The following is a 16,775-nucleotide window of genomic DNA, read 5'->3' on the forward strand; positions in this document are numbered from 1 at the left end:
ATCATTAATAGTGACTGTTGAAAACCAAAAGGGTCAACCTTTGGGGAAGAATATTTGTTGCTCTCATCCAGTGTCTAGACTTTAGGTAACCTCACAGTGCGTCTTAAGAGATACAGCAGGGAAACACATCTTCGAAGTCCGACCAGGGTCTCGGACTGAAACATTCACTGCTTTTTCCTTTCCATGGATGCTGCATGACCTTCTGAGTTCTTCCAGCGTTTTGTACGTGTTATTTTGGATTTCCAGCAACTGCAGAATCTTTTGTTTATAACCACGCAGTTTACAGCAATCCTACAGTATTATTCTCCCCATACACTCATCAACTCCTCCCAGATTCTGTCTCTCACCTACATAGGAGGAATTTACAGTGGCCAATTATCCCACCAACCTGTATGTGGAAGGAAATTGGAGCATCTCTGGGAAACCCCATGTGGTCACAGGGAGAACGTGTGACATCCAGGCAGATAACAGCCAATGTCAGGATTGAACTAGGGTCTCAGTGCTGCAGGACAGCAGTTCTACCACCTGTACCACCCAGCGGTCGGCTCCTGTCCTCTGCCGTGCATTGAAATTGACAGCCTCTTATATGCACTTGACAGGGCAGATGGCTCACCTGGGAGGCAGAAATGGCATCAACCACAAACCTTTAAAACTGGTTTCTAGGACGAGGCAAATTGCAGGTCTCAAGAGGGGGAGAAAGGCATAAAAACTGAGTTAGAAGAGCAAATACACATCTGCACAAGGCAACTATCCATCCTGAATAACAATCTGGCTTCAAAGTAACTCCAAACTACTACTCCAATAGCTTGTTTCGTACTTACAAAACTTTCATGGATGTACTCCTCCAGACCATTTATCAACACGTTTGTTGATGCCTGAACAAAAGAAAAGAGATTTCATGAACTCTGCAGGAAAACTGAATTCTCCAATTAGATTCTGGTTTGTAGCACACTCCAGGGCAACAATAAGTATGACATACTCAAAGTATAAAAAACAATCTGAGTCCCTCAATTAGACGGCAGCCTGCACCCAACTTTCTGGTACCGATTATTCAATATATGAGCAACTTGAACCCTTTTAAGTTTCCAGAACATAGGTAGCACCCAGATATCCATTAAGCTAGGGGTCACCAACCTTTTTTTAATGTCATGGACCAATATCATTAAGCAAGGGGTCCGTGCACCCCAGTTGGGAACATCTGCATTAAACCACCTGAACCCCCATTTAGATTCCAAGATGTAGATGATTCCTAGGTACATGGAGCCCAGCGAGGGAGGGAGGGAGGGAGGGAGGGGCACTATCCCAGGGTTTGATAGGATTTAAAAACTGTGTCCAAGATCCATCTCCTCCTTATCCTTTTTATTCTCTTTCAGTGAAACCATACTGACGAACCAGTTAGGGTCTTATTTACAAAATATAGAACATTACAGCACAGTTCAAGCCCTTTAATGTCGTGCTGACCAACTTTTTAATCTGCCCTAAAATCAAACTTCCCTTCTACATAACCCCCCTTTTTAAAAAATTATCCATGTGCCTATCTAAGAGTCTCTTAAAAGTCCCTAATGTATCTGCCTCTAACATCATCCCTGGCAGGCATTCCACACACCTAATACTCATTCTATGAAAAACTTACCTCTGACACCCCCTTCCAATCACCGTAAAATTATACTCTTCTATCAGCCATTTCTGCCCTGGCAAAGTCTCTGGTTATACATTCAACAAGCTTCTTTTCACCTTGCACACCATCATCATGTCACCTCTCATCCTCATTTAGACCAACCTCATCCCTGAGAAGCTGGACTATTGGCTGCCAATAGTCCACTACCGACTATTCTTCATTACCGACTATGTGGCATCCTAGCATTTTAGGAGGGAGAGCCTAGTGAGTGGGTGCAGCCCCTCTCCCTCAGTCTGGCAACTCCTTACCCGGATGTTCTGCTCTGTAGGCTCCTGGTTGTTGAGGTACTGCTCTTGGAAGAATCGGTTGAGCTGAGGCTGGATGCGCTGCAGTGGCTGGAACTGGCCGTGAAGCAGCATGATCATGTCCACCATGGAGAAGTTTTGGCAGATGAGTGAGAGCAAGTCTCCGAAAAACCCTGCCGAGGGAACAGATTGCTCAAGAAACTCAGAAGGCACGGGATCAGGAGGAAAGTGTGGCTAAATTTTTAAGCCCCAAGAGGGATAGGACAACAAAGAAAGTTACCAGTGGAAGGTTGGGCACTGACACAATTCAGTACTAAGAAACTTAGAAAAATTGAACAGCACAACACAGTACACGCCCTTCAGCCATGATGCTATGCTAACCTTTAAACCTACATGTTTGATCTCACATTTATTCCTACACAGCTTCAGACCCTTCATTTTCTCGTTCATGTGCCTATCTTAAATGCCCCTAACGTACAAGCCTCTACCACCACACCTAGTGGTGTATTCCAGGCACCCACCACTCTGTATAAATAAACTCACCTCTGACATCTTCCCTAAACTTTCCCCCACTCTGCTTAAACAGATGTCCTCAGATATTGCTCACTGCCACCCCGGGGAAAAGGCGATAGCTGTCCACTCTATGAATCTTAAGTTGCCCTTCATCCTCTTCCACTCCAAAAAGAAAAGCCCTAGCTCACTCAACCTTTCCTCATAAGACATGCTCTCTAATCCTAATAGATCTCCTCTGCACCTTCTCTAAAGCTTCCATATCCTTCTTATAATGAGGTGACAATTCCCCAAGTGCAGTCCAACCAGTTTTATAGAGCTGCAACATTACCTCACAGCTCTTGAGTTCAATTCCACCTCCCTCAGATCCTAACTAATGAAGACCAACATACCATTCGCCTTTTCAACCATGCTATCAACAAGATTCCTGCTATTAACCTTGTGTTCTGTCTTCAACTTTGATCCTTCAAAGTGTATCAGTTCACACTTTTCTGGATTGAACTCCATCTGCTTCTTCAGCTTTGCAACCTATTCTATATCCCGTTGTGACCAAACAGCCTTCTACATTATACACAACGTCACCAACCTTCATGTCACAGACAGTCAGATATATTCCAACAAAAGGATCAAAGGGATGATGGAATCACGGGTTTGATCTATTCTCCCTCCGAGGAATTGCTAATAAAAAAATTAAATGTATAAAATTTGACCAACAAACTTCTCAACCTCTTTCCAAGTATATTGTTAAATCCTTACAGACAACTTGGTCTGTTGTTTCAAAGGCTGTCAGGGAGGAGCTTTCCAATACCATGGCCTGCTACTTCGTGTGGCCATGTCGGTGTATCAACCCACTATACTTACTGATGTCTCCCTCTGCATAACTCACATTACTCAACATCAACCTATTTAGCATCAAGGATACTTGGATGTGTGTTAATATCAGCTGCAGGCCTGGTAGGTCAAGACTCAATGGACAGGCATCATGTCTATGACTCAAGTCTACTTCTGAAGTCTGGAGGCCACATTCTAGTACTACACAGTACTGTGTAAACCCAAGACTTTTGCACAATACTGTATATTATGTGTGACCAAATAACACTTGATACCTCAGAGCTAATATAAAGCTAAGCACTTTTATGTATGTTTCCCAACTACCTTCCTATTTTAACCAATATGTTTAGTATTGTGCATAGTCTTTTGCACAGCACAGTTCATTTCTAGGATTCAATGACAATGCTCAAAGGTCTTCAGGGTGGATGTGAAGAGGTTGTTTCCTCCTGTTGGATAATCCAGAATCAAGGGGCTACTTTAAAAATAGGGGATTACCCACTTACAGTGAAGACTCTTTTCCTCTAAGTTATAACTGTGGCTTTTGCAATTCCTTTTGCATAGGATTTAAGATGATGGCCTGAGGCCATACAGGTGGACAAGAACATTTCAAATTAAGAGCTAGTGTAGGCTCCTTGGTCCTGCTTAAGGTTGTTGTATCATTGAATAAGACAATATGGCACACTGGATGGAGCCACTGCCCTGTGACACAGTTCTCTTGCTGGAGCTCTGGGTTCCTCCCACATCCCAAAGATGTGCGGGTTGGAAGATAAATTGGATATTGTAAACTGGCCCTAGCGTTTTGTGGTAGAATCTGGGGGACAATGATGGGAAAACTTTAAAAGATGGGAATAATGCAGGATTAGTGTAAATGGGTGGTAAATACTCAATGGCTGAAGGGCCCATTTTCATGCTGTTTTTCCTCCATGTCTCTAAAATCTCCTTGAAACCAACAGAAACTGAAGCCCACATCTCCATCGACCCATGCACCCCTTTCAACCACCTACCTCCAGCTCAAAAACATTCAAAGATTTTCTTTCTCTTCACTTTGAGGAAAAGAGCTCCAAAGACTTAAGACTTTCAGAAAAGGTGTGCGGGTTCATTGGTCTTAAATTGCTGATCCATTATTTTTAAAGGGATCCCTTAACACTAGATTCTCTCACTTCCATTCTAAGCATACTAATTGAATCTTAGAAATGTACAGTATAGTATCAAATGTACAATACCCCTTTTGCTCCATTTTGTCCACACCAACTAGGATGGTTGTCTACAGTAATTTTATTTGTTTGCATTGGGCTTGGATCTCTCTTCCTTTCCCATCCATGGAACACCTCTCCAAATGCCTTTTTAAACACTGTAACTGTATCCACTATCCCTCAGATCTCCTTTAAATTTCACCCCTCATTTTAAACCTACCTCAGTATTTTTTACACTAATTATATATTTTTGTAAATTTGAGTAATATTATCTCTTTGCACTGTACTGCTGCTGCAAAACAGCAAATTTCACATCATACAAAGTCAGTGCTAATAAACCTGACTCTGCCTTACGACGAGTGGCGGGGTACAGATACAACTCTACTAAGGAAGTGTAAGACACTCCTTCCCTCCGCTAGCCTGCAGGTCATCCTTGGGCAAAGTATATCATTGCTTAGCACCACCTCCACCCCCAGATCAGGGTCACGTGAAGCCATAGGAGCAGATGCTGGAAGGTTGTATGAGCAGCTGGTGCACAGCACAAGTTCTGGTTATGGACCACTGACTCCAGGCAATCTCTGAAGAGTATTGTTAATGGCTGGGGTCATTAATCTTGTAAACACCATGATTGTCGATGTCATAGGACATGGCACATGATGACGACCATGAGGAAAAGACTGATCATCCGTCTTTTCTTTAACTCCGATGAGTTTGTATGCCTCTGTAAGGTTACCCCTCAGCCTCCTTCACTCCAGCGAAAATAGTCCCAGCCAATCCAGTCACTAAACTCAAGCCTTTGAGGAGAGCCTGAATAAAACATGGAAACATGCCCACATTTGGACCGTATTCCCCCTAAACCATGTAATCATTCAAACTTATTTTATATGCTGTCACTGTACCTGCCTCAATCACTTCCACTGGCAGCTCATTCCACACACTGACCACCCTCTGGGTGAAAAGTTGCCCCTCAGATTCCTTCAAATCTTTCCCCTCTCACCTTATCACCTTAAACCTAAGCCCTCTGATTCTTGATTTCCCAAAGCTGGAAAAGCATTCACCTTGTCCATGTTTCTCATGATTTTACACATCTCTATAAAGTTGCCGTCCGTCTTATAGGAATAAGGTCTCAGCCTGCCCAACCTGTCCCCATAGCTCATGCCCTCATAAATCTTCTCTGCACTCTTTCCCACTTTAATGATTTCTTTCCTATAACAGGGCAACCAAAACTGTATATGGTACTCCAAGTGGGGCTTCACCAGTCTCAACAGACCCAAGAGTTTAATTCTACACTAAGATTCAAGGTACCATACTCTCTAACAGTGACTCCCATCCTTCCCGCTCTCTCACCACTACACACTCATCACTCTCACCACTACACAGTTTGGTCAGCAGGGTAGAACAACAATGAGAATTGCCTAGTAGCAATCCCCTGAGCACCCCAATGCCGCACCCAGAAACTGCTCCTTGGCCTGGCTAGTGCCAGTCATACCTATAGCTCCATCAGCACCCGGCTCGAAGATGTTGCTGGTGCCACTGAGCCGCTGGATGAAATCGGCGATGCTCTCTGTGCTGCCCTGCTGGGCATTGAGTGAACCCATCATGGAAGAGAGCACGCCCTGCACCACACTGGTGAAGAACTCCGGCGGCAGTGTATCTACCCCTGTCTGCTGCCGGCTCTCTCTGCCTTGACCCGGCTGTGACGTAGGTGGATCTTGCGTTGGGGCTGGGGTCTGAGGGGCCTGTGGGGCCTGTGGGGGAGCTCCTTGGGCAGGAGTCTGAGGAACTGTTGCTGCTCCCTGGGCTGCCTAGGGGAGAAAGGATGAGAAAAAGTGAGTTCCCAGTGTCAAAGCAGGCAACTGACCCATTCAAATAAACAGTTAAGTTGATTTATTGTCGTACAGTATTGTACAAATGTATTAGGCACATATATTTAGCTAGGGTGCCTAAGACTTTTGCACAGTACTTTGTCAATTTGGAGCATACAGCGAGTTTGTAAACCTGGCGGGATCAAAGAATGTTGGGAATGGCGAGGGTGAAGCATCACGGAAGGGGTGTGGGGAAGCGGGCAGAGAAAAAGTGCCAGGATTTGGGCGGGAGTGGTAGCAGGTGTACAGATACACCCAGTGCTGAGACACCAGACAAAATAATTGACTTGGTTTATTGATCATTACAGAACATGTCTCTGGTCCTTCCCGCTCTGTCTCCTCCCCCTTTCCCAACCACAATTAACAAATTTCACGTCACATGCCAGTAATAATAAACCTGATTCTGATTCCCCCCTCTCTGCCCCACTCCCACTCTGTTACAATAGATCCCAGATCAGAATCAGGTTTATCATAACTCACATATGTCACGAAATATGAATTTTTTGCAGCAGCAGCAGTGTAATCCTCTATTACAGTACACTCCAAAAGTCTTAGGCACCCTAGCTATATATATATGTGCCTAAGACTTTCGCACAGTAATGTATGTACTGAGGTACAGTTGAAAAGCTTGCCTTGCGTACAGATCCATTCATTACAAAAATGCACTCAGGAATTATGAAATAAAATTACTGTGTAAAGTTAAACCTACCAAGATAAACACTGTGCAGAATAAAGTGTCAGAGCTACCAAGAAAATGCAGTGCAGGTGGACAATAAAGTGCAAGGTTACAACTGAGGCAACTAATGAGGTCAAGCGTATAGCTTATCACATTAGGGAATATTCAATATTCCTATAACAGCAGAGTAAAAGCTGCATAGGGCACATTTAGAATATTGCATGTTGTTGTGGTCACCCCTTTAGAGGAAGGATATGGAAGTAGTGGAGAAGAGGTTCACCAGCATCTCAAAGATCCTGTTTCCATGCCAAACTACTGACTATTGTGAATCAATGACTTAATGTACTAGGGGACTGTTCACCAGTCTTCGAGCAGTTGGATTGAAGCTGTCCTGGAGACTGGTGATAGGTGCTTTCAGGCTTCTGCGTCTTCAGCCCAATGGGAGGGGACAGTAAAGAGAATCTTTGCGTCCCCTCATCCAGTGAGTACAGGCCCAAAACTCATTAAATAATCCTCATGTCAACCCTTTCATTCCACGAATCATTCTTGTGATCATCCCCTGGACCCTGAACAATGCTAGCACACCCTTTCTCAGATATGCGCCCATGTGTAGATACCAGAGGTCATTTGGCCCATTAAGCTTATATTGACCCTTTGAATTGGCCATCCAAATTCATCGCGCAGCTCTGCTCTTGCTCTGTAGACCCCAACCTCTGCGACTACAGGAACAGCCATCCACTCACCTGCAGAAACTCTGTCATCCCCTGCACAAAAGCTGGCATCCCCGGCAGGGTCACAGTGATGGTGGGTGAGCCTACGCTGGCCATGCCGGTACCAGCTGACCCCAGCAAAGTGCCCAGGAGCTGCGAGAGCTGGACATCGGGCTGGGTGCCAGAGTCTGGTGCAGCTGAACTGCTGGTGGTGGTCCCAGTGGAGCTGGTAGTGGTAGTAGTGGTGGATGTTCTGCTTGCCGTGGCGGAGGTGGTCGCAGAGCTGGTGTTGGTGGTGTCTGAGGGAGTGCTTCCTGCTGTCGTGGGTTGGGCTGCAGAGATGGAGAAAAGGGAGTGAGAGACAACATGATGGCCGTGGGACAAAACTCTCTCACAGTGAGGGGTACTGGAAGGCAGGACACCTGGTATTTTATACCAAAGCATCGCAGGGCCAACCTAAATTCCTTAGACTCCCCAGAACAGAGTTAAACTAACTGGTGTGTCCTGCTGTTACGGAGTCACAGAGAACTACAGCACACAGACCCTTCGGCCCATCCTGTCCCTACTGACCTGATCTCCTGCACAGTTGTATCTCCTTGAACATAGCCCCCCAAACCCATGTAGCCATATGGCTATACCTGGACAACAATCCTCCATTCATTTACTTATCCAAACCTTTTCTTCACTATCACAATTGAATCTGCACTTACCACTTCCACCGGCAGCTTGGACCACTTTCACACCACTCTCTGAATGAATAAGTTCCTCTTCACATTGCACTTTAAATATTTCGCCTTTCACCCCAAACCTATGACCTCCAGTTCTAATCTTACCCAAACCTGAAGGGATAGACCCTGCATGTATTCGCCTCATCCATACCCCTCATAATTTTATGTACGTCTATAAGATCTCCCCTCATTCTCCTGCACTCCAGGGAATACAGTCCTAACCTATTCAATCTTACTCTTAGCTTCCTTCAACCCCTCCCCTGTCTTCAACTCTCATAACAACGCCCAAATTCTCTAAGAAACAATGAGCTCCATGGTGGAATGAGGAGCCAGTAAGTCATGGATAAGTTCAAAGAGAAGGTGCCTGTCTTTTGACACTTGGCTGACATGCTGCCGAGGTAGGTGCCACTGAGAGGTGAGAATAAACCAGCCGATCCCACCCCTCCTTATGACTACAGCCCTCTATTCCAGGCAATGGAGACTCAGAGCACAGAAACAAGCTCTTTGGCCCAGCCAATCCTGGCTGACCTAGTCCAATCTACCTGCACCCTGACCACATCTCTCCAAACCCCTCCCATCATAGATCTGCCCAAACTTCTATTAAATGTTACTATTGAACCCATATTCACCACTTCAACAGCAGCTCGTCCCACACTGACCGGCCTGTGCTGTGCCCTTTTTAACAAGGTGTTACTACCCTCAGCATCATTCCACACTTACACAGACATATAGGACTAGAGCCAACATTTCCACAAGAGCAAGCAAGACTGGAATTGGGATTTGGTTTATCAATGCCACTGCAAAGCTTTTGTTTGAATGCCTCCAGGCAGATCACTCCATACGAGGTAGTGAAAAGAAAGCAGCAACTACTGTGTCCATGCCAGCGTTCTCCCAAATCAACATCCTATTTCTTCCTTCTAGCCCAGCGATTCCCAGCTTGGGATTCAGACTCCTCGGTTAATGGTAGGCGTCCATGGCATTAAAAATTATTTGGGAACCCCGATTCACCTCCTTTTCTGTAGCTTTGCATATTTTTCCATTGGCAATTTCCCCTCATACTGGAAATTGCCCCTGCTGCATTTCCAGGAGGTAAGATTCCAGATTTTAACCATGCCAGAAATATCAACAACTACTGTCTGCCAGCTGACTATCCTCACCTCTCCTGATCCACTCAGACCCTCCGACACACATGCCAGCCCAATGACCCTGATTCTTCCCCCTCCTCCACCAATCCACATGCCCATCAGCCACACACACCACTCACTGATTTTCCTTTCCCTCGGCTCCTCTTTTTGTGCCGTACTCCCTCACCAGGGGATCTCGCATGACTGGCACCAAGTAACAATGAACACTACTGGTTCATAGTGTAACACTTTCAAAAGTGATCAGGATTCAATTCCCGCTGCGGTCTGTACACCCTTCCCGTGACTGTGTGGTGTTCTGGTTCCCACACTCAAAAGGTGCACGGGTTTAGGGATAGTAAATGTGGGCATGCTAGGCCGTGGACTGCCCCCAGCATATCGTCAGGGTATGTTCATCACTGTTGCAAATGACACTTTGTCACTGTGTCGTCATTCTTGATGAATACATACCAAATAAAGCTAGTCTTTTACAACATGAAGCTATTTCCCAAACGCTTTTGGCACCATCATTCAGCAGCAGGTGAATTACAGGTTCTAACCACGTCGGTTAAAAACACTTTTCCCCATGACAGCTTTTCACTTCCTTTTAATCAGTCTAAATCTAATAAATAGTGATATTGCTCCACACACAAAATGCTCCCACAGGCTGGCCACAACTCTTATTTGCTAGCAGCTGACTTTCACCTCCTGATCTACTCGGTTCCTCATAAACACCTGTCAGTCTCTAAATTCTGTTTCTTTCCCCTCCTCCACTCACTGTACAACTCTACTCCTCTTACTGGTTCTCCTTCCAACTCTGTTCCCATCTGCTTTCCCCACGTTCCTCACGATCACATGCTGCAATTTCCTCTCTTATCAGCTTCCATTATCCATGGTGCTGTTGCCTTCATTTCAACCTCGATATCAATATTTACAATCCCCACCCCGACTTATAGCTCTTGCTCATCCCTTTCCCCCACCTCTGAGTACTGGCTACCTCGCAGTCCAGATAAGAGTCTCAATCTGAAATGTTGGAATGTCTATTCCCCCTGCTTATGCTGTCTGACCCAAGTTTCTCCCTCCATCATCTCATATCCTGGGACAGGAGGGGTTGGATAAGGGAGAAAAAGTATGTTCATATATGCAATCTATAGCCTGAGGCAGTTCAACCAGGCTGGACTACACAGCAACGGGAAGCAAGCGAGGACAAAGCAACAGCGAGGTCATGAAGAGCAACTACTCACCGACAGTAGCAGGCTGCATCAGAAGCTGTCCAACCAGCCCGGTGATCATCTGCGCCAGGGTGGCCGGGCCGGGACCAGGAGGTGGAGCAGGAGCAGGGGCACGAGCGGAGCCAGGAGGAACCTGCAGCAGGAAGTAATAGAAACAGTCTGGAAATAACACAAAACACAAAGTAACACAACGGATACGTCGCAGCGTTGACTCAGTATCTCAAGCTGCATGGGGCTCCAGGTTGCAAGATGTGCAATTGTGGCCCCTTGACTATCTTTGAGCATCTCCTGTTAACTGTTTAGTGGGTTTGGAAACAGTGAAACAGAAAATGCTCAAAAACTGTCAAGTCCCTTTTACTTCTGAACCAGGGTGGGGGTTGGTAGTGGAAATTAGAGTGCTAGAGCAGACAGAGGAGTGATTGTAGGGAAAGATATTGTGAAGCCTATATAGAAAGCCAGGATACGAAAGGGTCGAGCATGGTGGGACTAATGTTCTGAGGTGTCTACATTTCAAAGCAAGGAGTATAGTAGGAAAGACTGATGAGCTTAGGGCTGATCCACATGGAATTATTGCATTGTAGCCATTAGTGAGATGTGGCTGCAGGAGGGACAGGACTGGAAGCTCAATGTTCCCAGGTTCCGATGTTGCAGACACGATAGAGCAGGAGGTATTGAAGGAGGAAGGGTGGCATTATTAATCAGGGGAAGTATCACGGCAGTGCTCAGACTGGACAGGTTGCACAGCTCATCTGTATGGGGGAAACTGAAGAATAAGAAAAGGATGACCACATTAATGGGATTATATTACAAACAGCCCAATAGTCAGCGGGACTTAGAGGAGCAAATTTGCCAACTGCTGCAAGAAACATATGGTAGTGGGTGATTTTAACTTCCCACATATTGACTAGGATTTCCATACTGTAAGAGGGCTGGATGGGATACAGTTTGTCAAACTTCCTTAATCAGTACATAGAGGACCCAACTAGAGGGACAGCATTACTAGATCTCCCTTCAGGGAATGAGACAGGGCAGGTGACAGAAGGTTGTATAGGATAACACTTTGCCATTAGCGCCATTAGTTTCAAGGTAAATTATGGAAAAAGATAGATCTGGTCCTCATGTTGAGATTCTAAATTGGAGAAAGACCAATTTTGATGGTATCAGAAAGGATTTGGCAAGTGTGGATTGGGACAGGTGAAATTCCCAGAGCACAGAATTTGCATGTTCCTCTCAGAATAAAAGGCAAGCATAACAGGTGCAGGGAACCTTAGTTTTTGAGATATTGGGTTCCTGGCTAAGGAAGAGGAGGAGGAGGAGGTACATTGCAGGTATAGGCAAGCAGGAACCAGTGAGGTACTTGAGTATAAGAAATAAAAAAAAAACAAAGGAGGAGGAAATCAGGAGGACTTCTACAGATATATTATGAGCGAAAATATATCAAGGGACAAAAGTGGTCCTCTCTTGAGGAGCAGAGTCTGCCTGGAGCCGAAAGAAATGGAGGAGATCTTAAAAGGATTTTTGCATCTGTATTTACTCAAGTCTTTAGAAGTGAGACAAAATAGTCGTGAGGTCATGGGCCGTACACAGATGAGAGGATGAGGCGTTTGCTGTCTTGAAGCAAATTAGAATAGATAAATCCCCCAAGGCCTAACAAGGTGTTTCTTTGAACCCTGTGAGGGTCGTGCAGAAATTGCAGGGGCCCTAATAGAAATGTTTAAAGCGGCCTCAGCATTGGAGATTGGAGGATAGCAAATGTTGTTCTGTTGTTTAAGAAAGACTATAAAAATCTGGGATATTATAGACCAGTAAGCCTGATGTGAATAGTCTGTAAGTTATTGGAAGGAATTGTAAGGAACTGTATATACAAGTATTTGAATAGATAGGGACTGATAGGGGTAGTCAACATGACTTTGTGTATGGCAGGTTGTATCTAACCAACTTTATAGTGTTTTTTCTGAAGGAGTTACAAGGAAAGTTGATGGAGGAAAGGCAATGGATGTTGTCTATATGGACCTTAGCAAGACTTTCGACAAAGCCCTGCATGGCAGGTTGGTCAAAGTTCAGTCATTTAATTTCACGATGAGGTAATAAACTGGATTAGACAGTAGCTTTGAGGCAGAAGCCAGAGCAGTAGTAGATGGCTGCCTCTCTGACTAGAGGCTTATGACAAACATTGTGCCACAGGGATTCGTGCTGGGTCTGTTGTTGTTTGTCATCTAAATCAACAATCTGGATGATAATGTAGTAACTTGGATCAGCAAATTTGCAGACGATACCAAGGCTGAGTGGGGATTTGGACAGCAAGGAAGGCTATCAAAGCCTGCAACAGGATCTGGACCGGATGGAAATTTCGGCTGAAATTTAATGCAGACAAGTATGAGGTGTTATAATAAAAGCCTACAAAAAGTAGTGAATACAGCCCAGTCCATCATGGGTAAAGACTTCCCCAGCACTGAGCACATCTATAAGAGTGCTGTGGCAGCTAATCAGCATCTGTCATCAAGGACAACCACCAATCAGGTCATGCTCTCTTTTCGTTCTGCCATTAGGAAGAGGTACAGTAGCCTCGTGACCCACACCACCAGGTTCAAGAAGCTTTATTACCCCCCAACTATCAAGCTCTTGAATCAGAGGGGTTAACTTCATTCACCCCAATACTGAACTCTTCTAATAATCTATGGACTCACTTTCAAGGAATCATCTTATGTTCTCAATATTTATTGCTCATTTATTTATCATTTTGTTTTCTTCTTTTTGTATTTGCAGTATTAGTTGTCTTTTGCACACTGGCTGTTTGTCTGTCTTGTGTGCGGTTCTTCATTGATTTTACTGAGTTTGTATTTACAGTCGTCCCTTGGTATCCGCGGGGATTGATTCCAGGACCCCACACGGATACCAAAATCCATGGATGCTCGAGTCCCTTATATAAAATGGCGTAGTATTTGCATATAAACTACGCAATCCTCCCGCATATTTTAAATCATCTCTAGATTACTTAATAATATCTAATACAATGCAAATACTATGTAAATAGTTGTTATGCTGTATTGTTTAGGGAATAATGACAAGAGGCAAAAAGTCTGTACATGTCCAGTACAGACAATAGACAATAGGTGCAGAAGTACACCATTCGGCCCTTCGAGCGTGCACCGCCATTCTCAGATCATGGCTGATCATCTACTATCAATACCCAGTTCCTGCCTTGACCCCATATCCCTATCCATAAGATATCTATCGAGCTCCTTCTTGAAAGCATCCAGAGAATTGGCTTCCACTGCCTTCCGAGGCAGTGCATTCCAGACCCCCACAACTCTCTGGGAGAAGAAGTTTTTCCTCAACTCTGTCCTAAATGACCTACCCCTTATTTTCAAACCATGCCCTCTGGTACTGGACTCTCCCAGCATCTGGAACATATTTTCTGCCTCTATCTTGTCCAATCCCTTAATAATCTTATATGTTGCAATCAGATCCCCTCTCAATCTCAATTCCAGCGTGTACAAGCCCAGTCTCTCTAACCTCTCCTGCGTAAGACAGTCTGGACATCCCAGGAATTAACCTCGTGAATCTACGCTGCACTTCCTCTATAGCCAGGATGTCCTTCCTTAACCCTGGAGACCAAAACTGTACACAATACTCCAGTCGTGGTCTCACCAGGGCCCTGTACAAATGCAAAAGGATTTCCTTGCTCTTGTACTCAATTCCCTTTGTAATAAAGGCCAACATTCCATTAGCCTTCTTCACTGCCTGCTGCACTTGCTCATTCACCTTCAGTGACTGATGAACAAGATCTCCTAGATCTCTTTGTATTTCTCCCTTACCCAACTCTACACCATTCAGATAATAATCTGCCTTCCTGTTCTTACTCCCAAAGTGGATAACCTCACACTTATTCACATTAAACGTCATCTGCCAAGTATCTGCCCACTCACTCAGCCTATCCAAGTCACCCTGAATTCTCCTAACATCCTCATCACATGTCACACTGCCACCCAGCTTAGTATCATCAGCAAACTTGCTGATGTTATTCTCAATGCCTTCATCTAAATCGTTGATGTAAATCGTAAACAGCTGTGATCCCAATACCAAGCCCTGTGGCACCCCACTAGTCACCACCTGCCATTCCGAGAAACACCCATTCACTGCTACCCTTTGCTTTCTATTTGCCAACCAGTTTTCTGTCCATGTCAATATCTTCCCGCCCCCCCCCACCCCCCCCAATGCCATGAGCTCTGATTTTACCCACCAATCTCCTATATGGGACCTTGCCTTCTAAAAATCGGGGTACACTACATCCACTGGATCTCCCCCGTCTAACTTCCTGGTTACATCCTCGAAAAACTCCAATAGATTAGTCAAGCATGATTTGCCCTTGGTAAATCCATGCTGGCTCGGCCCAATCCTATCACTGCTATCTAGATATGCCACTATTTCATCTTTAATAATGGACTCTATCATCTTCCCCACTACTGATGTTAGGCTGACAGGACAACAGTTCTCTGTTTTCTCCCTCCCTCCTTTCTTAAAAAGTGGGATAACATTAGCCAGTCTCCAATCCTCAGGAACTGATCCTGAATCTAAGGAGCATTGGAAAATGATTACCAATGCATCCGCAATTTCCAGGGCTACCTCCTTCAGTACCCTAGGATGCAGACCATCTGGACCTGGGGATTTGTCAGCCTTCAGTCCCATCAGTCTACTCATCACTGTTTCCTTCCTAATGTCAATCTGTTTCATTTCCTCTGTTACCCTATGTCCTTGGCCCATCCATACATCTGGGAGATTGCTTGTGTCTTCCCTAGAGAAGACAGATCTAAAGTACTTATTAAATTCTTCTGTCATTTCTCTGTTTCCCATAAAAATTTCACCCAATTCATTCTTCAAGGGCCCAACATTGTTCTTAACTATCTTCTTTCTCTTCACATACCTAAAAAAGCTTTTGCTATCCTCCTTTATATTCCTGGCTAGCTTGCATTCGTACCTCATTTTTCCTCCCCTTATTGACTTTTTAGTTAAGTTCTGCTGTTCCTTAAAAATTTCCCAATCATCTGTCCTCCCACTCACCTTAGCTCTGTCATACTTCCTTTTTTTTTAATGCTATGCAATCTCTGATCTCCTTTTTCAACCACTGTGGCCCCTTCCCCCCTTTGAATCCTTCCTTCTCTGGGGGTGAACTGATTTTGCACCTTGTGCATTATTCCCAAGAATACCTGCCATTGCTGTTCCACTGTCTTGTCTGCTAGGATATCCGTCCAGTTAACTTTGGCCAGCTCCTCCCTCATGGCTCCATAGTTTCCCCATTCAACTGCAACACTGACACCTCTGATCCGCCCTTATCCTTCATAAATTGCAGATAAAAACTTATCATATTATGGTCTCTACCTCCTAATGGCTCCTTTACTTCAATCCTGTTCATTACACAAGACTAAATCCAGAATAGCCTTGTCTCTGGTTGGTTCTCATATAAGCTGTTCCAAGAATGCATCCCGTAGGCACTCTACAAACTCCCTATCCTGGGGTCCAGCACCAACCTGATTCTCCCAGTTCACCTGCATGTTGAAATCCCCCATAACTACTGCAACATTACCTTTGCCACATGCCAATGTTAACTCCCTATTCAACTTGCACCCAATATCCATGCTACTGTTTGGTGGCCTGTAGACAACACCCATTAGGGTCTTTTTGCCCTTAGTGTTCCTCAGTTCTATCCACACAGACTCTACTTCTCCTGATCCTACGTCCCCCCTTGCAAAGGACTGAATCTCATTCCTCACCAACAGGGCCACCCCACCCCCTCTGCCCACATTTCTGTCCCTATGATAGGACGTATACCCTTGTACATTTGTTTCCCAGGTCTGATCTTCCTGCAGCCATGTCTCAGTTATCCCAACAACATCATAGTTACCCATTCGCACCTGAGCTTCAAGCTCATCCGCCTTATTTCTGACACTTCATGCATTCAGATATAGAACTTTTAGCCCATTTCTCC

At 44.9% G+C, this 16,775-nt stretch overlaps 1 protein-coding gene across 7 annotated transcripts in view; it reads right to left on the reverse strand.

The window, feature by feature from the left end:
- LOC132394578 (large proline-rich protein BAG6-like) overlaps nucleotides 1-16,775 on the reverse strand; it is a 113,867-nt gene that overhangs the window by 14,314 nt on the left and 82,778 nt on the right. For all 7 annotated transcript variants that reach the window (XM_059970889.1, XM_059970890.1, XM_059970888.1 and 4 more), the window contains 5 exons: nucleotides 10,802-10,922; nucleotides 7,742-8,040; nucleotides 5,947-6,262; nucleotides 1,927-2,096; nucleotides 822-875 (listed from right to left, as the gene is read on the reverse strand). In XM_059970889.1, the coding sequence (XP_059826872.1) occupies nucleotides 822-875; nucleotides 1,927-2,096; nucleotides 5,947-6,262; nucleotides 7,742-8,040; nucleotides 10,802-10,922 (960 nt within the window). The remainder of the gene's footprint in view (nucleotides 1-821; nucleotides 876-1,926; nucleotides 2,097-5,946; nucleotides 6,263-7,741; nucleotides 8,041-10,801; nucleotides 10,923-16,775) is intronic.

The sequence above is a fragment of the Hypanus sabinus genome, chromosome 5, assembly GCF_030144855.1.
Source record: "Hypanus sabinus isolate sHypSab1 chromosome 5, sHypSab1.hap1, whole genome shotgun sequence".
NCBI classification, from domain to species: Eukaryota; Metazoa; Chordata; class Chondrichthyes; order Myliobatiformes; family Dasyatidae; genus Hypanus; species Hypanus sabinus.